General features: G+C 32.1%; 1 protein-coding gene across 25 annotated transcripts in view; it reads left to right on the top strand.

The window, feature by feature from the left end:
- The window catches only part of RIMS2 (regulating synaptic membrane exocytosis 2), a 464,240-nt gene that overhangs the window by 286,250 nt on the left and 152,789 nt on the right, over positions 1 to 25,201 (top strand). For 14 of the 25 annotated variants that reach the window (XM_037048350.1, XM_037048347.1, XM_037048351.1 and 11 more), the window contains 2 exons: positions 1,874 to 2,053; positions 2,955 to 3,064. In XM_037048350.1, coding sequence (XP_036904245.1) covers positions 1,874 to 2,053; positions 2,955 to 3,064 — 290 coding nt within the window. Of the gene's footprint in view, positions 1 to 1,873; positions 2,054 to 2,954; positions 3,065 to 3,845; positions 3,879 to 25,201 lie in introns of those variants that run through there. The other 11 variants (XM_037048344.1, XM_037048339.1, XM_037048353.1 and 8 more) reach the window with 4 other exon arrangements.

Below are 25,201 nucleotides of genomic sequence, written 5' to 3' on the forward strand. Positions count from 1 at the left end.
AACTATTAACTGAAGATAATAAGAAACCTTAAAATAATATAAATATTGAAACTCTCCAGAAATGGGTTTTAAGGATTCTAAGATATGTATATCCCTTTGATTATGGTTATCTCTTGTAATGAAGACATTCAAAGATATGTACACTGAGAACATTTAACAAATTATTGAACATATTTATTTCTAAAGAGAAGTGTTTTCTCTAAAATAGTTTTTTGAGAATAAAAATAGAATTATGAGGTTTTAAAAAAAGATTTTATGTATTTATTTATTTTAGAGAGAGGAAAAAGGAGGAAGAAAGAGAAACATGTGAGGGAAATACAGATCAGTTACCCCACATACCCTCAATTGGGGGCCTGGCTGGCACCCCAGGCATGTGCCCTGACCAGGAATGGAACTGGTGACCTTTCAGTCCACAGTCCTGTGCTCAATCCACTGAGCCACACCAGCCAGGGCAGAATTACGAGTTTTTAAACAATCCAGTTGCCTTTTCTCCTTTCTTTGACAAGCAATTGAGTATTGTATATGTATTGACATTTTGGCTCAATTTTTTGGTGTATTCTGGATACACATATAAAAACACTAAAATTATCTTAGGTAATCAGTCACACAATATATGGACTTCAAAATATTAAAAAATTATTTGACATCTATTACCTTATGGATTTAAAGTATAAGATAATGATAAGATGCATTGTAGAATAAATTCACTTCTAATATCATCTAATCTTCTGGTTTGAAATTATATGCCATATAATTAATTACATATAAGAAATTGTCTTCTTTTTTTTGTAGTTTTTTAATTGTTCACATTTTTAGTATCAAAAATAAGATTAAGAGAATGTATGGGTGAAGTGGACATCTTTGATACATTAGTCTTGCTTTACCATCTATCTATAGTACATACACATTTCTATTTCTGCGGTTACAACTAGGTGGAGAGGTGATAGTTTGATTTGAAGGATACGTTGGATTATGCAATCCTTTGGAGTTCTAGAGTCAAAGCTAGTATTTTTAGGGTCGTCTCACTGATAATGGGGTTTGTATTACAGAATGTTTATGGGCCACAAGTTAGGTATAAAGGCATTAGGCTAAACTCCATGGATAAAAAAAAACAATAATGATAGATTACTTAAATTTCAGTGTACTTCTTTCAACAAGGACTAGGATTTGATATTGGTTTATTTGTGGTCAAAGACATCACATTGTTTGAGAACCATTATTATTTCAATCAGTTAATACCCTTTCTGAAGAGTATTGGTTGACATCACTGCTAAAGTGCACTGAGGCAGAAGGCATGGACTGGCTGACTGACCCGTTTTCTGTGCAGTGGTTTTTTCCTGTGGACCATGTTTAAATATGGCTACAGACTGCAAAGTAGCTCTGTTTTCTTAGAACATTTGGAGTCTTCTGTTTGAATGTATCAATATGCTATGATTGTGTTGAAAGCCTTTTTATATCTTATTCAGTAAACAGCCTTAGGGGCTGAGAATAATAGTGTTTGTATGTTTTTTTCCCACTCCTTTGAAATTGTTAGAAAAACTCATTGAACACTTTTAAAATAGAATACTTTACATATTTCACATGTTCCAAAGGCAATTCACTTTGGAAAGCAGGCAGTTTGGTTTGTTGTTAATTATAACTGAACAACTTCTATTATCTTCTCTGAGAATTGATATTAAAAACAGATTTTGGTTCCTTAGAAAATCTTAAAGTTTAGTGAGAATTTTCTAAGAATATGTTGGGGAAGAGAATTTTTCTTACATAGTCCATGACTTTAAGCAATTACTTTTTTCAAAATCAATTTAATGCATCATAACCAAGTAGCAGAAAGGCACAAAAGATCAACTGAGCTGCTTTTTGGCTAACGTTTCAGGGATTGTGAAGCAGCAGATAGACAGCCATATCACAGATCCAGATCAACAGAACAGCGGCCTCTCCTAGAGCGGACCACCACCCGCTCCAGATCCACTGAGCGTCCTGACACAAACCTCATGAGGTCGATGCCTTCATTAATGACTGGAAGATCTGCCCCTCCTTCACCTGCCTTATCGAGGTGAAAGATAAATCACTCAGACTAACCTCCCCCGTGCCCCACCGACACACCATTTTATTTTCCCAACAGCTAAATGGTCTCCTCTATCATCCTTGGCTGATCACTAGTAACAGTTGATACTAACCTTTTCAGTGTAAGCACACTATTTATATTCAGCGGATATAATAGTGTGTGGCTACCATTGTAAAATGTTTAACAACTGTCCTGACTGCATTTGTTTTGTGATTTCTCATTTATCAGGAGTCCTGGGTAAATCCTCACATGATGCACCTCATAACTATCATGTTCTTCTCCTACAGAATGAGAAATTGTTTGTGTTCATTAGACATCACTGTTGGAATAATCATCATAATGGCAAATAAACTAGATTTTTAGTTTCTTTTATCAATACTAATATCATATGTTGACCATTGTCTTCTTCAGCCAAATTTTGAATTGTTTGGGGTTTTATTTGTAGTTTCATCAGCTATTTTCTAATAAAGGGATATCTGTTATAAGCCTGAGTAAAAATCTCTTTGGATCAAGGGAGAGATTTTAGAGTTAAAAGTTTGAAATCTGGGAGAAAACAATGTAAAGCATTACCTTCTGTTTTTTGAGCTGCAGAATTCTCCTCTTGCTTTTGTATGGATAGAATATCACTTTACATTAATAATTCCATGGATTTTACTGTAGGATTTCTGTGCATGTATCTGTGTATGTACGCATATTACACAAAAGTTTAAACGTCTCTGGCTATTTAGATAATCATCCAAATATCCATAGTGTGTCTACTTTCCTAACCTTTGAATCAGCAGCTAAACTTCTTTTAAAATTGCATTTACACAGCTGTCGTATAAACCAAATGTATTTAAAGTATTTAACTCATTCTACTGAAAGTGAATATTAATGGTGCATCTTGTAGGTCTCATCCCCGTACTGGGTCTGTCCAGACAAGCCCACCAAGCACCCCAGGGGCAGGACGAAGGGGCCGGCAACTTCCACAACTTCCGCCAAAGGGAACACTGGAGAGAAGTAAGTTTTATTTCTAATTATCTCATGTAGGAATACACATGGAAAATAAGGTGAATCAAGATTTTTTTACTACCTTTGTTGGATTTCTTCTTTCATTAATTGAATGCCTTAGCTGCATTTGCCAGTAATTATTATACATTTTGCATTTAAAATTTGTAATTTTTGCAGGTAAAATAACCTAAAATTATTGATCTTGTGCATTTTACAAATTTAATACATTTTTTAAAGTAAACTTAATGCTCTTATTTAATAAGCAGTTGGATGATATTATTTTGCTACAGTTAAGTTTATGTAATTGTTGATAGTTACAAAAAGTTTATTAGTAACTAGCCAAATCAATTTTCACACACTGCAAAGGACTGGTTAGCTGATGCACAACAGTGGTGACCCTTCTCAAAACTGGAGTGCCAGAAAAAGGTAATCATGAATATGCAAAGAAAGATGCATGTTGTACTGATAATTTTCATACTTACAAATATTTGCATAAGAAGCATTATTTGCTTACACACAGATGAACATAATTCCCAAACATCTATAAATTCTTGGTTAGTTAAAGGACCTTTAAAGCATGGGATGATAATATATAGTAATTTTTATTGTTATTTTTGAAATGGTTCCTTTTTATGGTAATTGGATGTGCTGTGCCCCACCCCCAAAATTAAATCACCATTTAACTTTCCTTTAATAGTTGATACATTCTGTGCCTTTGGAAATTTCTGTTGTTTTTAACCCCTGTGCTTTGGTTCCCTTTTTTGTTTTGTTTTTATTTTGTTTTTCCTAGACAATGGAGTCAAGGAGATAGAACCTTATGAAGGTCTGTACATTAAGGAGGGTTTGTTTTGTGCTGACAGCCTTTTTGGGGGGCTTTGTAAGCAAAAATAAACCCACTGTAATTGATATTCTCCTGTTGAATAGTTGTATATACAATAAAATAATTTTGTCTCATGAGTTCTAGTGAACTATTCAACTTTTCTTTTACTTGGAAATCATGCCAAGGAGTTAAATTTCTTTGATTCAGTCAAGTAAGAATGCACAAAGTTTAATTTCTTTTAGATGATGAGATAAAATTCTCTTTTTAAAAAATGTAATTTGCCTTTTAAGCAGAATTCTGTTTTCTGCAATACTTTAACCAAAGATATCAATTGCAGTCTGTGTTTATGCTGTTGAGGATGCACCCCTCGTCTAGTTACAGTTGTCATCATATATTTCATTTTCTATTTATGATGATCTTTTAATTATTAGATTTGGCTTTCTAGAAAAGGAAGTTGTTGAATTAGATAGTGATTGTGGTTTGTATTTCCTCCATAACTTTTCATGTTGTAGCAAGATTGCTCACAGGATATCAAAGTTAAATGCGTGCAGATTTATTGTCACAGTACATTGTGACTCAGAGAAAACAGGCTCATGATACAGAATGTGTCATTTAATAGGACTATAAAAATTTCTCTGCTAATTATACAGCTCAGAAATCAACTCTGTAATTTTAAAGAATTAACTGTTTTATTTGTTAAATAATCTCCAGCACATAGAAGAATGCCTGGCACGTTATAGGCCCTCAGTAAATATTTGTTGAATGAATGCATGAAAAATTTAATTAAAAACTGAAAAGGTTCTTCAGGTAGTGTATAAAGCACCACTAAAATAATCTTGTCATTCTAAAATATTATATTCAAATTCATATTCTATAACCTATTTGTAAAAAATTTTCAACTGCATTGTGTTTGGACAGCAATCCTTTTATTGCCTTATATAACTTGAAACAAGTTTTGTTCTTGTTAGTTGTAGTTGAATGATTTATCAACATCTATTTTGTGGTTATTTATGTTTGCTATGTGCCTTGATTTTAAACAACTTAGTGCTACAGTGACTCATGGTCTGTTATGTGGCCTGCTAAGAAGATTTTAGCATTTCTATACATCTCCATTATTTGCATTAAAATGGGGTATATAATTTTAAAAGTACTTTACAGAAGGAAAGTTCTGCAGTATGTATGCAATTTTTTGTGAATTCAATTTTAATATGTTTTATAGCAATTGTCTATTAAAATATGAGTATGCACATGCTTTGTAATAATAAATATACCAGAAAACTGACCCAGTATTGATCCTGAAAATCAGGATTGAGGAGTTTTTAATGGGCTTCTCAGCAAACATTCTGTTTACTCTTTGCCTTCTGCCCTGTAGAGTCTGTTGAAACCAGTTTCCCTTTAAGGTCCCCAGTTGTGACTCTTCCTGTTTTACAGATGAGACAGGAGAGCCAAAACCTCTCCTGTTCTTTCCAGGGTGAAGTAAAAGGGTTTTGTGGTTTCTGTTGGTTTTGCTTAAAATTGTAAGTGATTTTAATTGTGTTTTTATAAAGGTTGGTATGCAGATCAGTAGACACATGGTTATGTAATTTTCCTTAGCTTTAAAGGAGATATATAATAATTTTTTAGAAGTCTTCAACTTGTAACTGAAATTAAAGGTACCTAATCCAAAATAGACTATTAATTGATAGTCTAAATCAACATACATTTAGATTGTCTCTAAATAAAGTTATCAGAAGTTGTCATTTAATTGTATTATTTTGGAAAAGTAATGACATGTTTATTTTTTTAATCCTGTTCAATGGCTTAAAACTGAGCAAGTCCTAATTTAATACCTTTTTGTTTTGATTATATTTTAGTCTGTTAATTAAACTAATTTAAAGCCTTATATATGTTGATCTTGATGGTGGTAAAACGTTAGTCATCCCTCTTTGTCTGAAGACCAGAGAAAATAGGAGCAATGCAATGAAAGCATAATGTACTAAACAACTGTAAGGCATTATTAATTTTTTAAAAATTTCCCCTGACTTTGATATATGGCATTTTGTAATTTTAGTTTTATAAAAATGTACCAAGTTCATAGACAAAGATTTTTGTATATTTTACACAGTTTTCACATATTGCAAATATTTTGGGGGCCACAATTTCTCTTTTATAAATCAAAGTCATTATAAAAGGCAAACAATATGATCATTTATTAAGTTGTACTTTTTGATTCCAAAACATTTCGGAAACTTGTTAAAAGTTATCTGTTAGTCTTTTAGTAATCACTAATATATCATAAATAATTTACAATGTTTTATTTCACTTAAGAGTAATACAAAAGAGTAATAAGTATACGTATCTCGTCTTTTTTTTTTTACTTGTGCAAGTACAGAAGTTAATGAAGAAACTGGGCTTGTGGAGGAGCAGGGGGGAGAAAAGGCGGGTGAAGAGGTCAAGGCAGGTCTGTCTGTGTGTCTGAGCTAAAATGATTGAATGTTTCAGAGTATGACTTTTCACTTTTAAATTCTATATTTATAAGTGCACCAATTTTAAATTTATAAGTATATAAAAAAGAACATTATTTTTCAGTACTAATTTAAAATAAATTACCTAATTTTTAATGGGGAGATATTATATAAGCTATCTAGCTAACTTGATGAATATTTAATTTACCTATTTGAACATTTTTCTAATGTTTAATCAAACTAAAATTATAGATCATGCTTCTAACCATGATTTATACTTATCTTTCCTTCAGCTTTACATTCAGTTCACTTTTTTATTCAAAAATATTAATTGAGTACCTACTAAAATGCTATATTTTACCATATGTGACAGTGAGTAAAGGTACCTTTAAGACCTAGCCTCCTCTTTCAGGAACTTTGATTTTGTAGGGGCAAATTACAAGTAAATATAAAGCAGAGTATAAATTCCAAATTTTAATTCTTAACACTCTTATCATCATTCTATCCATAAAGTTTTATTCCTAAAATAGAAATCATTGACTATGGGGTCCTTTTCTTCATTTCAACTCAATATGGCTTTAGTATTTGTTGACCATCATAATTTTCCTTCTAAGAGTCCTTTTTCTAAATGGTTTTGGTGACAATTTCATTTTGGTGTTTTAAGTCCCTATTTTAGTTACATATCATAATTTTTCCACTTTCTCTGTCAGAATGTTCCTGAAAGGATTTTAAAACTTAAAATATTATAGTCAATAAATACACTTACAAAACTTTTTTTATCCAACTTTTACTCTTTCATTTGAAGCTTAGACTTAAATCCTAAACTTATCTAAGCTGTCATTTAAAAAAATTAAATTTCATTGAACAATGCAGAATAAATTTAGATATAATTTTATCATTTTTCACTCATCATTTCTTATTCACAAATAATATGAATAATAAATTATATTTTATGTTCCTTTTATCCCACCCTTTAACATTGTGTGAAAGCAATGCTGTTGTGTAAGTTGTGCATGAGTTGTGTTTTCATGGTTGCATTTTTCAATGGTGTATGTAGCGTAAGAGGCCTCTTAAGCTTCAGTTGCTAATTAACAGTAACTATTTTTAATGTTATACAGATGAGAAAAATCATCAGAATACTTCTGATAATGAAAACAAAGGCAAGTTTAGATGCATGTTTACAGAAGTGTATAACTATCTCGGTTATGAATTTCTAGTGTGCTAGTAGAATGACACAGCTCTTTCATTTTCCTGAAATGCTATAGGAATAACAATCTCATGAATACTGTAAGAATGAACTTCACTTTAGCTGTGCAGTTACTATTTTCATGTTGCTCATTCCTAAATATTTTATACTAGTTCATGCTAATAGTGAAAGGTTTCATGCTGTTTATGAATTAGCTTCTACCATATAGTCATTTTTTAGGATATTGTTAGTTTGGGAACTTCAGCAATAGTTAATAACACTTTTTTTAGCTTCATTAAGATAAAGAAGCCCATTTGTTGAAGCAGTTTGTTGCCTATACCTTATTCTCAAAACTAAGTTAGTGAATTATATCAATTCTCAAATTAGCATGAAAATATAACTATAATCTTCCTAACTTTATAAAATGACTCATTATGCTTCCTTTTGTTTTTATTGGTGTTAATTTTCTTATAGGGTAGGAAGGATATATACTTTACTCTAGTGTTCATTAGTGTGAGATGTCATGTTTAATGCATGGATTTGTTTCCCAAGTGTGTGATGTTGGCTTTGGTGGTGTGCTTGATTTTTATTTGGGTTGTTAATGGTATTAATACTTAACCACTATTGTCTGTTTTCAATGTTATAAAGACAATGAGGGAGAGACACCAAGCTCACCTAATAATGGGAAAAAAGGCAAGTGTAATATGAAGTTAATAGTGCCTTTTTATATATTAAACACTCAATATTGACTTTTGTGATGTGCATGAATATGCTTTCTTAAATTAAATGTGCAAAAATACAACTATTAGTCCCAATTTAAGTTATTTAATAATAAATGTGCCTGCTTTTTTTACAGTATATTTCTGAATATGAAATTTGTCTTTAAATACTCACCTTATTATTAGAATCTGGTAAAATCCTATTCTAATGAGTTGATGGCATTAAAATGCGAAGTTTTGCCTTGTTGGTCATGCGAAGGAATCAGATTCTGAGGAAAACAGTAATAGTCATGTTATCATGCATTTACAAAAATACAACATATTTTTTAAATTCAGAAATTGTTTTAAAATTAAGCTAAAAATATCTTAAAGCAGAATTTTAAAGTAGATAAGGAAATGAACTTTATGAGTTCAACAATATTATTATATTGAACAATATTATTATATTGAACAATGTTATTATTATATTATATCATAAATGAACTTTATGAGTTCAACAATTTTATAATTGTAGATTTTTCATAGTTCTGTATACATGAATTAATATATCATGTAGGTGAGTAAAAAAGATGATTTGTTTTAATACTTAGATTTATTTTTCTTATAACTATTGATGATTTAATTCTGTAACCCATCACAACCAAGTTTTGTCAAATAATTAGGACTTTATATGTTTTGTAGTGATTAGTAATGAAATATAGTCACACACATTGATTTAGAATGTCAGCATTTAAAATTGTTAGACCAAAAATAAATCAACATTCTAAAATTTCTCTGTAATAGTTTGCTCTTGTTATCGGGCCAAATCAAGAAATGAGTAGTTTTGGGCTTTAGTATTGTAGTTGAAATGTCCTTCAATCTTGAATATATTTTTTGTTCCCTGTTTTAATCTTTTATAAATAATGTCTATAATATTATATATAAGATCTAGTTAGTACTAAAATAATTTTATAATCCTTGTAATTGTAGAGTGTTAATTATTCACTAACACTCCTCCATGTATAAGATTCTTAAAACATTCTGGGATGTTATAAAGACAAAAAGAATATAACAAAATAAATAAAATTAAATCATTATAAAATATGAATATTCTCTATAAAACAAAAAATGTAATGAGCTCTCAATGTGTATTTATATGTATGTTATTATTATCTATTTGTTGAGCATGATCATTTTTGCTTAGTACTTATGAAAGGATAGGTTCATATGTTCTAAATACATGTCAGTGATCTGAAATAGTAAATATATTCTTTTAAATGTTCAGTCAATTATTAGGATTCAACAAGTTTTAAGAACATTTAATACCATTTTACATTTAAGTGCATTTACATATATCAATCTATTATCTGCTTCAAATGGTCACTAAGTTAACAATTTTAACTAATGAAGTACTCTCAGCAGGTTTTTTGTTTGTTTGTTTGTTTTTGGTTTTCTGACATCTTGCTCGCCCTGAATACCATTAAGTCTTTCACCTCTAGACTTTTCTGCTGTCTTGTTGTTTCCTTTGATTTTACAAGTAAGGGTTAAGGGTTCTATTGACAATGATTATTGGTACCTCAGTCACGCACACTCATTATTGATTTATTTTTTATGATTTATATCAAAATCTTCTCTCCCCTGGAAACAGTCTGTTGTTATGTAGACAAACCCTATATGTGATATAGTTGGACTAGAAGGGAGGTAATGAATAAAAATTTGAAAGATGAGAACTTGTTATATTTTATATATGCTTTTGTTTTTATTTAGTGTAACCTTTTCATATCTAAATATGATTGAGGTCTACCTATAACTAAGGTATCTACTATATCCTCTTGCTGTTTTCTTTTGGAAGAGAGAAACTTACTGTTTATTTTGAATCTCACAGTGAAGTCATGAGTAAGATTCCAGGGATTTAAAAAATGTTACCACATTCCTACATCTACTGTACATTCAGAGAAAAAACAAAAAGGTACCTGAGTTTCAGCTGAAACCATGTGTTAGAAATGCCCAACCATTGGATTGAATGGTGGATTTACTACCATCCTCCCTTCTGATTTAAAATGCAAAAGAGAGATAGGAGGGAAACCATGTATAGCGTGACTTTGAATACCCATAAAGAAAGTACTTGAGCAGGAGAGAATCAGCAGGAGTGGGAAATGATCACTAGGTTTAGCAAGTACGAAGTCGTCGTGCCAACCTGCAGTAGCACTTTTGGAGGAGTTACAGGAAGTAAAAGGCTGATTAGAGTGGATTTAAAAGAAGAGAAAAATGGAGACAGCGATTATAGACAACTTTGAAAGTCTGGCTGTAAAAGGTAGAAAAGAAATAAAGATCTGTCGTTGAGCGGGAGGTCAGGGGAACAGAACACGTGAAGGAAGCTGTGTTCCGTCTCTCCCCTCAATTCACACCCGCCAGTTTACTGTGTGGAGCCATTTAGCCCTGAGTCATCCATCTGCCTGTGGTTTATCAGCATATCCATTGGTGTTCTGTGGCTTAGTTCCTAGATTTAGAATCAAGACTTTTAAATTTGGAAGGAGCCTTATAAATCTTTTAATAAAATTGCTTTCCTTTGTTGATAAAGAGCAGAGGATAACCACATAGTAGCAGATCTCTAGTCTTGACTCCCAGTCTCCAGGTTTTATGTTCATGCCTCTTCAGATAAATTGCATTCCCCTGGTGTGGGTTTCAGCCGTTTATTTTATTTTAGACATTACCTAATGGTGTAGTTCAATTTAATCATCATCTGCTCTTTTCAGTGTGTTGCACTAGGTTGGGATTGAAGATGCAACGATGAATAAGATATACTCCTTGCTTTCGGGGAGCTCCCAAGGGGAAAAACAATGATAATATGATAGCAAATAAAACATAGCTGATAGGATTATTCTATAACATGTCAATTACATAAAGTGTTTTAACATTGTGATATGTATTCAGAGTTAACTTTATAAAGAGCAGGTATGTTTCAAGTGGGGTTTCAGTAGGTTTTTAGCTCAAAACATTTCTCCCACTACTTGTTATAGTACTTTATATTCTTTTATTCTCTAGTGCCTTAATTATTTTAAGAATATAAAGCTTCACGCTTTCCAGAACACTGAAGGTTAAATATTCCTGAACTGACCTGAGCTATTAATCACATATACCTTTTCATGGGAGGCAAGTTAGTGCCCAGGAGTGGAGAAAGCTAGATTCCAGGAGAAGGACGCTAAAGAATGTGATAGAACACTGAGTACCTTGGAAAGGATGAAATGACAGACTCTGCCTTGAACTAGCTCCAAGTTTACTATCAATATATAACATTACTTGCTGTGTAGATATGCTAAATATTTCCTTTTAAAAATAATTTGTTACATTTGTGCCCTGGCTGGTATGGCTCAGTGGATTGAGTACTGGCCTATGAACCAAAGGGTCACCAGTTCAGTTCCCGGTTAGGTCACAGGCCTGTGTTGCGGGCCAGGTCCCTAGTGTGGGGCATGTGAGAGGCAACCACACATTAATGTTTCTCTCCCTCTCTTTCTCCTTACCCTCTGCTCTCTCTAAAACTAAATGCATAAAATCTTTAAAAATAATAACAATAAAATAACTTGTTACATTTCAATTGCTTAGAACAGTGCTTGTCACATGACAAGTACTAATAAGTGTTACTATCATTGCTATTATTTCTTAGTGATGTCTTGCTATAATTTTGTATTTTTAACATGCAATCTCAAAACTTTAGATTTAAAGTCAGATTGAACTTGACTACCATTATCACTCTGAACCAATTATTCAATACATATTGTTTAGTAGTTTTAGGAAATTAATACCCTTGATCAAGGATCTTACATAAGAAACAATACCTTGGGGAAATAAGTTGAATTGGATGGCAATATAAGATACCGCATAATGTACTAATGCAATTGTCCATGTTTCAATACATCTATAAAAAATCAATATGAAAATACTTAGAATACTTTTCTCTAAGTCACAGAACTGTTTGATCAGTGATTTTCAACTGGTGTGCTGTGAGAGTTTTTAAAACATGCAATACCTGACTATTTAATCTTGGGCATTGACCTTTTTTTTCTTAGATTGCCAAATAAAATAATACCAATTGGTGTGAATGAATCAGAATCATACCAATTTTTTTGGCAAACTAGTAAAAAGTATAATATATATTTTGATTTGCCACAGAATTTTAGTAATTACTTTATTTGTGGCATGAGATGAAAAAGGTTGAAAATTGCTGGTGTAGATCATTAGGACTTTTCAGTGAGAATTGCATTGGAAGTCAGTACTTGGGTCATAAACTCAGTTCTACTCCCAAGTTTATGACCCCTCAAGGCTTTAATTTTTGTGGACCTCAGTTTTCTCTTCCATAATGATTTTAACACATAACTAAGTGTTTTGGGATATTTGGCTGATAATGTCTAAAGTCTCAAATAGCTTTGCTTCCAATTTATTATGTATGTGTTTATTGTCATTTCTTTTGTTAATTTTAGAAACTTAACAAATACAGCCTCCTAATTTGTTGGGGTTATAGACTAAAACTTAACCATAGTGCCTATTAAAAAGTCTTGTCCCTAAAGATACATAATGAGACTAAAAGAAAAACATTTTGTTCCTTTAAACCGCAGTATATGGTTGCCTACGTTATTTCTAATATAGACAACCTTATAAATAAGAAATAAAGGGAGAGAGGAAGGGAGGGAGGGAGGGAGGGAGGGTTGGAGGGGCAGATTACCAAGGAACCAAAAGTAATAAAGTGATTATGACAATCTTTGTAATGGATCCTTGCTTCTATGGGCATTGGAGGAGTTGAGTAACTTTTGGCATGGTAGAATGCATCCAGGCTTTGTTTTGCTGCCTTTGTATCCTCATGAATGCTTCTAGAGTGAGGAGAGCACCAGTGCCCATGTCTTAATTTGATTAATACCTTAGTAGGAATGGATTTTATAGTGGCATTGGTAGATGTTTCTTATATACAGCATTTTCTGCCAACTTAGACCAGTGACCATTTAACCAAAGCTAATCTAGAAAAGATTGAGGGATCCTTTAAAAGAGCCAGGGATTTATCATATGTTTTTGAGCAGGATGAGCATTCAATTATGTCTGTGTTATAGAGTAGTAACTTGGTGCCAGTAAGCAAGATGGACGTGCGAGACAAGTGACTGAGGGCACGTGACCGTTAGGTATTTCTGTATTCCACTATAGGATGGCCTGAACTAGAGCAGACAGTGTAATAAAGAGGAGTAAATGGATTTTAAATTTTCTCTCTCCTGTCAAACCCGTAAGACTTATTGAATAGGTTGTAAAAGTTCAGTTCTTATTAAACAAATATTTTCTAATTTTTTTCCTAACCTTTCCTGTCCTTCCTGGAGACCATACCTCCTGATTTTACTTTTTTCCCCTTTTCACTCACTTTATTTTTTCCAGATGTCCAAAGTCTTAATTGACAAATCTATTCAGAAAAGAACCCCTTTCCTCATTCCTTTCTGCAGACTTTAGCCGTTGTTCAAGCCTTTTTCAGGGTTGGCGTCCTAGGTGCAGTTCTAAAGCCATCTTCTGTTCGTTGTTGAAAATGACGTGGGCTTAGAAGGTGATGTGGTGCCAGGGAAGGAGCACAGGTTTCAGGACCTTGGCTGGGGGCCTGCCTTTGCTGTGTACCGACAGTGTGACTCTAGGCCCTTAGTCCAAGATAGTTCATCTGAGGAAAGGAAATCTTAGCATAGTTCTTCCGTTTTCAATATGTTCCTTTTAAAAATCAAATGAGGTAATACATGTGAAGTTGTTTGTAAACTAGGATGACAATTCAGTTCTTACCCTTATTCACCAGCTCTTTTTTTCTTACCTGTAGACATCACCTGATAGAAGTCTTTTCTGTGTTTTATAGGACCAAATATGGTGCTGCATATGCAAACACATTGAAACATAGTGTTACATAAATATAATCTTGCTAATACAGGAATTTGTTCTCTTTTAAATCATAGTGTTAGTTAGATGGCACTATGTTAGTGCCATCTAAGTAGCACATAGTAAGTAACTAACTAGCACATAGTTAGTTAGTTAGTTAGTTAGATAATAAGTAATGAAGACTAGCTGGTATATAGTTATTTTGTAGAAGTGTGGATTTTCTTAAATATCATTTAAAAAGCTCACCTCAAAGTTAAGTCTTAATGAATAAAATTGTTCTTCAAATTAGTATGTATTAATGTTTTACCTTTTCAATCTACAACTCAAACTTACAACTGAAATTTACTACATGCATTTTTAAAATACTCAATAAAAATATTGGTGAAAAAAATGTATCCCCCTATTACAGAAACTAGTATAAAGGAAACATGGAGAACAACTAAGGGGGGTAGAAATGGGAGGGAGGTGGGGAGTACGGGGGCGGGGTGGGCTGGGATGGGAGTGGGGGACGGAAAACTGTACTTGAACAAGAATTAAATAATTTTTAAAAAATTTATCTCCCTAGAACAAACTTTTTCCTGTACCTGAATGAGTTCATCATTTATATCTGAGGACTTTGATATATATTTTTTTCAAAGTAATCTTACCAATTAAACTACATTACACATCTCTGATTTTTACTTTTTATCCACTTATATTTTATACTTGTATACTTACATTTTAATTTTAAGATCTTTATCATTTAACAGTAAGAAAACTGTTTATTTTTAAAATTACCGCAATAGTCTTCTAATAGAAAAGACTGTCTTGCTCAGTGATATTTTGCTATTTTGTTTAATGTAACTAAAGCAACTTTCAAACAATTTGAACTTTTTTCTGATACAAAACTAGGTTGCTTTTAATTACTTTAAATGTTTCATTTTAATTGTATGACCTACAATATAAATTCAGAGAGAGTTAGATATGGGTAGCTCTTAATATTATTTTTAGAGTGATGAATGAATTAATAATTTGGTAGTTAGTTCTGTTCTTTTTATGATTTTAATTCTGTTCTAAAATAGAACATGGGTTTTGATATGTGGTTTAATAATAGCCACATTTAGAACTTCTGGGAAATCTTCTAAATGCTAAGTGTCTTAATTTCATCATCTCTGGTACAGATCCTCTTCCACAAAATCTGACTAATCATTCTAGAATCAGAGGAAGCAAGAGCAACTGTAATTTCAGGGCAGAAGTAAGCTTAGAAATTTTCAAGACCAAATTTCTCACTTCACTTATAACAGAATAGAAGCCAGAGGGGCTATGAAACTTGCCTGATGTTATGCATCTAGATAAAGGCAGAAATGTTCCTAAAATCCATCACTTGTGGCTCAGACTGGTAACATATCTATTGCCTTTTCTGTCAGTCATTGATAGCCTTGATCTTGGTCTTCTTTTTGTTGTTTTGGCTGGTATGTGTAAATTTACAGCTGTGGGACTTTTTTGTCACTGGCACATAATATTTTCAACAAATATTTGCCAATTTCACTCTGTCAACACAAGACAAATGACTCTGTAAACAACTTATCTTCAACTAAATGTTGGTCAACTCAGTGAAAGTGTTTAAAATTTTTTAATTGTTATGTATTAAGGATTTTTTCTTCATGCTTCAGAAGATGCCTTCTTCCAATTTACAGGTAGAATGAACCTTTTCAAAACAAGCCATTTCTGCTCTGTAGGCTCACTCTTATTTCAAGGGATAGCACACCTTCCATTTTTGGAAAACCACTAACTTTATCAAATAATGAAACGTGAAACAATTTTCAAAATGACAAATATGTAGGATTTGATAAGATTTGATTTTGAACAACTCTGTAATACTTGTAAAATCTTTCATACTGGGTTTTTTGGGGGGGTAGATAATCAAAAGTGCAGATCATTCAAAATTTAAAAGTACTTTATTATTAATGAGCTTTATTATTAATTAGCACGAGAACAGATGATTCCCTTGTTCTCGTAACTAAAGAAGGCTTACTAGAATCTTGGAATTTACCAGAAAACTTGTGTATTCCTTAACAGTTTTAAGCTTTCTCTTTCCACTAGCAGTTGACTGAAATATAGCATCTTATCCAGGTTACCATTTAGAAATCCTGTATTGCATTTTTACCAGATTATTCACTGATTAGAAAATTGGGGTGTCGGCTACACACCCAGGTGTCACTGTAGCAGTCCCACTGCAAGACAGTTGTTTTATTGCAGTAGTGGTTGACATTGGACTATTATAAAGACTCTTATTATTAATAGCATTTATTCAAAGTCTAAGAAAGGGAAAACCTTATGCTGTACTTACTGCATTCAACTTTAGCAGTGTAAGTGCCCAAAATAGCAGTGCGTCCCAGAGGTGAAACGTCCTGTGGAAGTGGCCAAGAGGCAGAGTGGCTGTTTCTTCTCTCCGAACTCGGGGGCTCACCAAACCATGCATTTCGAATTGGTGCATGCTGGTTCCAGTCTCCCTAATTTTTGTGTCTTCTACTTTAATAAATATGGTGGTGGGATTAGTTTGGTTTTAATTAAAAAGGTTTTTTGGGCTTAAAAATGTAGTAACTGTACTCATAACCATTTAATGTTTCAATACAGCCTTTTTTGATAGTGATTTCATCTTCCTAGTTATGTTTTTAGCTTAATATTATAAAATGTTAGTTTTTCATTATTTATGGCTAAAGAGGTAGATAAAGTACCAGAGGTAAAAATGTAGGTAGGTAGTAACCATCCATTTGACTTAGAGTATATCCTTAGAAACATGTGAATAAAAATATAGGCAAGTGTATATTTAAGTGTTTATGAATGCTACTATGAGAGCAAGGTTAAATGGTAACCAGTGAACCTTTTGATATGATGCATGACCTACAAGGTCCTACATGACCTGTAACCCCCCACTCCCCATTTCCTTGCCTTTTTAATTACATTTTCCCATTACCATTTATCCCCTGTATACCCTCTTCCATCTGCCCTCTGTCCCCTGCAATCACCACACTGTGGTCCAAGTCTGTTTTTTTTTTGATTGACCCCTCCACCCCATAAACACACCCCACTGCAGAGCTATCAGCCTGCTCTCCATGAGTTTGTCTCTCTTTTCCTGTTAGTTCAGTTTGTTCAATGGATTCCACATACAAGTGAAATCATATGGTATTTGTCTTTCTCTGATTGGCTAATTTCACTTAGCATAATGTTCTTCAGGTCTATTCACACTGTAGCAAAGGGCAAAATTTTCTTCTTTTTTATAGCTGAGTTGTATTCCATTATACAAATGTATCATAGTAGTTTTATCCACTCATCTACAATGGGCACCTGGGTTGCTTCCAAATCTTGCCTGTTAATGTCGTCTTGTACCACTTTTCCCTTTGTTCACTCTGCCTTAGCCGTGGAGATCTCCCGTTCAAATCGATGATGCTTTTCTAGAACATGTTAGGCACGCTCCCCCTCAGGATGTTTGCAAGTGCTGTTCTTCTGCCTGTACTGCCCTTTCCCCAAGGAAACACACAGCTACCTCCCTTCCTAGAATATACACTTTGTGAGAGCATGGACTTTAACTTATTCTAATAGTTATTATATCACCATTGCCTGCACATGCCTGGATTGTCATAGTTGCTGAATATATATTGTTGAATGAATGACATATTATGTCATACTACAAATAATTCTAAGTAATCTTTTTTTGTTAAGATTTTATTTATCTTTAGAAAGGAAGGGAAGGAGAGGGAGAGAAACATCAATGTATGGTTGCCTCTCATGTGTCACCCGCTGGGAACTGGCCTGCAACCCAGGCACGTGCCCTGAATGGGAATCAAACCAAGATACTCTGGTTCGCAGGCCCGCGCTCAGTCCTCTGAGCTACACCAGCCAGGTCTAAGTAAATCTTAAATAAGCCAAGTAACTCACATTCAATGATACCAAACTATTACTAATTTTTGAAACCATATTTCATAGCACATAAACTTTTGACATTTAATGAAAGTGCTAAATATAGTAGTAAAGTAGCCATTTTATCTTATATATTAAATCTAATTTCTCTTGATATGTGTAGAATTTATGGGTTTTAATTTCATATATACATTTCAATTTACCACAAAAAACAAGGTTTAGCAAAATGTTCATTTCTCAAATAATTTAATATTACTGATACCAACTAAGGAAAAATGTATTTGTCAAATCAGTTTCATGATCATTTTCTTAATGCCTTCACCCCATTTATTTTATTGGAAGTAATTTTTAGTGCTTTGGATTTTTGAACTCCATTTTACAAAATTCAAATGTTACATTTATATATTTAAAACATTAATTACATATTACTGAAAATTTATGGGAAAAATCTTTTTAAAAATACCTGAAGTATTTTTAGATTCTCATTATGAACTCTATCTGATGTTTCTTACAAGCTCTGATTATGTTTCTGTTGTTTGCACTAGAAGTTACATGGGAAGACGAACAGAAAAAGGTGAATGGTACAGTAATTGATGACATACCATTGCCGCAAAAGAAACACCAGTCTGAGCCAGGTTTGTCAGGGTTTGGAAAACCGCTGAAAGCATGAGAGGATAAGCACGGCATTTCATGCTTTTTAAATACGTGTGTGCTTGCATCTCATTTTTCTCGTTTTGGTGTGAACTTAGTTTGTAGCGCCTATTTAGATTAGAGTGGTGAACACTTTAAAATTTATTTAACATAATTCTACACATTTTGGAAAAAAGAATAATAACTTTATTATTAACATTACTTCTTTAGGAAAAATGGCAAATATAGGCACAAATGGTCATTTATATAGTTGAACATTTTGACTCAAATTAAAGTATGTTAATGAGGAGACACTTGGCTTTTTAACAAGTAGTATAGTAAGCCCAATATATTGTTTAAATTTTGTTTGTAGACCATTTCTAATGCTGTTAAGGTGATATTTTATTACATCATCACATATTGGTAATGATTTATTTACAACTCCTGAAGCTAAAAATATTCCCAGCAGCAATTAAGGAATAACAGCATAACATGTGAATTTAATAGAGTGTCATCAAACCATTAATTCCACCAATGAATTGAAATGAAATGACTTTATTTCCCTCTCCCTTCTTTTGTTCGGAGAGAGATGATTAGTAGAAGACAGAAACTTGAACCAGGAGTGAAAGGAAGAGAAGCAAAGTGCTAATAACACAGTTAACTGGGTAATCAGTATTGCTTTTAATTAGTAATTGAATGAGAAATAGTCCTTTAAAAATTTCATTCAGAATTTTAGAATGCAAATGGAGTTTCTGATGACAATGTTAAAATAGGTGTATCTATAATAACAGTGTTAATGTACTTTTCTGTGGTGATTCATTTCCTGTTAGATCTTTAAATACCTATATTTTAAAATCCGCCAGTGTATAAATTAACCTAATTTATTAATGAACATTAGCTGTTATCCCATTATATGCCAGGCATTGTGGTTGGCAAGGAGTTATTGGAGTAGACGAGACAGATGCGACAAATGCCCTCACAGAGTTTACATTCCACAGAAACACATAATTAAACAATAATTATACAAATGATTGAGTTATTACAACAGTGATAGGGTGCTTTGGGGAAAAGTATTACATTGCACAAGTCTGGAAAAGGAAAAATGCCATGGTGAAAATGGCTTAATCTGTGAATTGTCTTCTAGTGAAACAATTACATACTAAAATTTTACTAAAATAAATTGAATTTTGTATGGAGAATTTAAATAAACTCTTAACATTATAAGAACATATCTTACGTGTTTTCTCAGATCTTCAATTAAAAATCATTTAGTTTATTTAGGAAAAGTAATTTATTATCATATATTATATATTAGTATATTTAAGGTGATTTAAAAAATAAACAAAGTATATGTAAAATTAGGTTTCATGTTGCGATTTGTATGACAAATGTCATTACTGTAAAAATCTCTCCTCAGTATATCTGTGATGTGTTATCTCTAATCATGGACTGTTATTTATTTGTCCTATTTGCCCTCAGGTCTGATTATATGAATATGTGTGTGGCCATACATATCTATGCAAATAAATTATATTGTATATAAAAATTGTGAAACAATGCAGTGTTTGGCTAAAAAATATTTTTAAATCTCACAAACAAAATTTTAACGATCTCCTTTAGGTAATGTTAATTTGTGTATTCTTGTATATAGCATATATATTTTTATTACTTAAGCCCTGTAATTAAATAAACTGTGTGTGCAATAGAGGAAAATTAATGTAATTAGAATGTCTTAATGTTATGGTTTAAAATGTTTATAGATTTTTCTATTTTGCCAATTGTGCATTTTCCTATATACTAGGAGATTCCTGGATATTCAAAGCCTTAATGTGATGAGTAAGTATGCAATATCCTGAGGCTATAAATGCTATGCTAAATTTTAGTTTTCCATAAATATTACTGTTTATTCCTAAAGTAAAGGTAGGATATGCAGAGAATATTCTTAATTATTGAAACTTTGCAGGGATATAATGGGAGGAAAATAGTGTGACATCAGGGGAGCTAATTACATTTTAATAGCGTGTTTATGAACTTGGGCTTTATGCAGACATGTTTGGAGGCATTCAATATTTTGTATTTAATTACATCTATGATTTAAAAAAGCACAATTGTAATTAGTATGTAAAACAATTTTCATTTACTGAAATCTAAGAGGTTATCTTTCATTAATTGTCAATGAGTTTAATTCTGAGGATTATTTTAGTGAATTTGTGGTGGTAGAAAAGTTTGGAAGGACGTAAACCCAAACATGATACGCAGTTTACTATGTATCGCTAGCATATGTTTTCTTTTTCCATTGCCGTGTTATGCAAGTCTATGCAAGAACAATACCTAAGAATTTTTCCATTTTTAGGATATATACTAACAGTAAAATAAATTCATTTGAAACTTTTATTTTAAATATAACACTATAGAACTGAAGGTTTAAATGGCATTGTATAGACTAGAAAATATATCTGCTTATTTCGAGGAAGGATCTTGAGATCTGTGAACTAGGCTGCCCTAAGAGGATAATTAGTAAAGGAGGTGATTTATTTTCTTTGGGAAAAAATAATGATATTTATCATATTGACATCTTTGATGTGAGCATAAAATATAGGCTTATTTAAAACCAAGTAATTTTAAACACCAGGTCTTATGAATAATGTTTATAGTAAGTAAATAATTAAATGTCTTCTTCATGTGGTATGTGAATTAGATTTTGTTTTGGCCATGAAGTCAACAAAGTATTTTAATGTAAATCAAGGCTATATGAGCATGGCAAATCTGTTGTTTATTCTTTTCAGTGAGCAATCTGATTCTACACTAGAATGCTATGGTCTGTGATAATGCAGGGTTGGTAAACACTGAAACTATTTTAATCTTGAATTTTATTATAGTTTGTACTTCGAGTTTACCTGTTCTTATAGTACTTAGAAATATGTGTGGAAAAGAGCGTATTTGTACATAAAATATTTTATTTCATATTTTTCTTAAAATCATCTACAAAAAAGTCTGGTAGAAAAGCTAATTTCAGTTAGATTGACTGAATGTTTTAGAACTGATACAGTTTCTCAATTCTTCTACAATGAGGAACATTTGGAACTAAATAGTTAAGAATCTACTTTGAGATATAATTTAAATGATTTCTAATGTGTTTGATGACTGATTCCTCCTATTTATAAAAGGACTATCACTTTCCTAAGAGTGAGTTGTGCCATATTTAGGATAGTCTTCTGTTGACTTAGCTGCCCTTCCCGGCATTGGCTGCAAACTGTTGTAATGCTGCTCACCCTGCTGCGCCTTGTCTGGAAAACATGTTTCCTGGAAAACTGAAGGCAGGGAAACACTTTGCTCAGTTACTGTGTGACTGCATGGTATTTTGGAAACAGAAAATATTCAAAGTAATGAGTTATGTTCATTTTACTACAATAACAGCTTCTGTTTGTAAGTGCCTAGATTTTGCATTATATGACTTAGTATATTAATCTTTAATTTTTCTCAACATGGACTTGTCTGTGTTATATTCTTGATAGATCTGTGACTGTGGAAAGTGTAGGGAATTTTTTCTTAGTTCTTCCTTTGAAATTATGCTTTATAAAATTTATCTTAAGGAAAAGTAAATATTCAAAGGTGTACTTTATTAGTGAATTTTATGCTTTAAAATTTTTTTGTTGAATTTTGAAGTAATGGACTTTTCATTTTCTTTTATTCTTGGATAGTTTGGTATATCTGAAAAGTAGAAACACAATTTATTCCAGTCTAATCAATATTCTAAATTAATCTTCTAATTAGATGCTATTCTAAACCATCTACCTGGGAAAAAGAATTAAGTTTGTTCCAGTTCAATGTTAGCAGGTTGGGTATTATTTGAAATAATTTCAAATTATTTCTGGATTGCTGGAGAATTAATGTATTTTAATTTTTTACAGAAAAATATGATCTAAAACAAAACAAATACTTTAAACAACACATATTGACTGATGGAATTTTATAACTAAATGTACTGTTACCCTTAGACATAAACATGGCACTATTTGTTAGCAGCCATATTTTCTTGTAAATAAAGTGAAATTTGTGATTTATGAGTTTAGTTGTTCATTTAAAGTCGGTTCAAGTTCCTCTGAACCTACAGATAAGTTTATAAGGCCAAAATTGTACTTTAGTGACTGTCTATTTTTATAATAAATTGTGTGCTATAGTTTGAAAATCAGTTATTTTAAATTCCTTCAAGACATACTCTATTTTTCTTCTGTGTTTAAAATTGCATTACATATTACACTTCAAGGATAGAATCAGAAAAAGTGTAGCTAGGAGAAGAATGAAGAAATTTAAAAGATAAACTTTTTAGTGAGCTTTTAAAAATATTATACTTTGCCTATTTTAATACGTATTATTTATTATGAATGACAATTTTGTGGTTGCTAACAAATTATGAAAACTTTTAATTAGTTTAAAAATAAATTCAAATACTTGGATTGAGGTATTTTTTTGAAAGATTTTGTCACAATAAAGAAGTTTTAGTTTGAAATCAGTAAACTTGGTAAACATTTTGTTTTTATATTCTAGGTGTATCCTGATCCTTGTATGATTGAGGCTCTCCTACTAAATGCCATATTTTGCTGTGTATAATGTGCACATTTTGCCCAAAGTTTTGAGGGAAAAATAAGGCTGCATATTATACATGGGTATAATGGGTATAATAGTCCCATGTATAATGCACACAGAATCATGGGTGCACATGATACACTGCAAAATACGGTAGATACTTATTTAGGCTGCATTTTGAAAATTATCTCTCCTACCCCCAAAGTTAACATTCTAAGACTCCTATGACCTTAAAAAGCCCTCATAATATGATCAGCTTTTAATTATGTCAGAAGTTCTGATACACACTTAAAGACCTGAGGCTTCTCTTTCATTTTCAGAAATCAAAGGCTTGCTCCTTACTCCTTAGGACATCTGTTTACTCCAGTACAATTAAATCTAATAATAGGACCAATTATATGTCTGTTGTAAATGTTGATGAATGGGAACCTTAGCCAAATCAACAAAGTTTCAAATAATATCATACATGCTTGTTTAAAAACCATGCTTATGGATAAACACGCTCCTCATATGTGCCCCTTTAAGTTGATTACAGATTATTATTTTTGCTTAAGTTTGATGTGTTCAGTTGAAGTATGATATTTAATACATTACATTGGCAAGGGAAAATTTTTTGATTCACAAAAATTATATAAAATTGGACATTAAATTTTTATGAACTAACCACATATCTTAATGAAAATGATTATTTTATGTATCAGTTTATCTTCAGCATAATGTTTTTATTTTAATGACTAATGCAGATAGCTTTCATATATATAAAATGTTATACTTCTTTATTTGACTAAAAGTCCATTCTTTTCATAGATTGCACCTCGATAGTATCTTACATTTAAAAATATTTGTTCAAAAGTAACTATAAGTTATGAAATGATGTTTGTTATTCATTATATTTTATAAGTGCCATCTATTTCAGTATATTATCTGAAAATATTTTATTTCTATTTTGTAGTTCATGTTGTAGAATCAACCCTCTGCTCTGAACCCCTGACCACCCCCCTGCAAAAAAACCACACAAAACTGTACATTCTCTTTACAAAGTCTTTATAATTCCTAAGTCTAAGATTAAGGTCCAGCCATAATTGTGACAGTAATGGACACCAAAGGGAGGTTATACTTTTACGGTCCTTAATCCCTCTAACTGGTTATTAGTTAAATAAACCATTGGAGAGTTCTCACTGGAACTGCCATTAACAGCACTGAAAAGCAGAATGTTTGTGGCAGAGAAGGGATTAAAGGAAGAGTAGAGGGTTGAGAGGAGGTAATCTTAGCTTCTTATAGTTCACTGAAGTCTGTGATTCATCACAGCAATATATGTGAAATAAGTCTTTATATTTTATTACTATTTAAATAAGATATGGCTATTTAAATGGTATTAGTTGACTATGTTTCTGCTTTTAAAAGGCTGTTTTAATACAAATGGTATATAATAAAAACTGTAACCACAAGAAAGACAAAAAGTCCAAGCACATTTTAAAAATATTTTTGGCATTAATGAACAAAATGAACTAACAAGCAAAATAGGGACAGACTCATAGAGCAAGCTGGCAGCTGTTGAAGTGGAGGGGCAGGGTAATGAGAGTGAAAGGATTGGGCAAAAAAATTTTTAAAAAGAAAGAAATCATGGACACAAACTACAGTGTGGTGATGGCTTGGAGGGAGGAGGGGTGAAGATAGGTGTATAGGGAGCTTAAATGGTGATGCGTGGAGAGTTGACTTAGGGTCATGAACACATAATGTGGCGTATAGATGGTGTGATATAAGACTGTGCACCTGAAACCTGTAATTTTGTTAACCAGTGTCACCCCAAGAAATTCCATAACAAGGAGAAATAAATAAATATATTTGGTATAACTGTAGGTTATACATTGAGATTTTATGATGTAAATGAGTAATGAATCTACTAATGAAAGTTAAATCATTTTTATATAAGATTAGTCAAGACCTATTAGTGGATCGTATTCACATGAATGATAGAGAAATGATGTAATA

Source organism: Sturnira hondurensis, unplaced genomic scaffold (assembly GCF_014824575.4).
Source record: "Sturnira hondurensis isolate 20B ecotype Veracruz unplaced genomic scaffold, ASM1482457v3 Scaffold0006413, whole genome shotgun sequence".
Classification (NCBI taxonomy): domain Eukaryota; kingdom Metazoa; phylum Chordata; class Mammalia; order Chiroptera; family Phyllostomidae; genus Sturnira; species Sturnira hondurensis.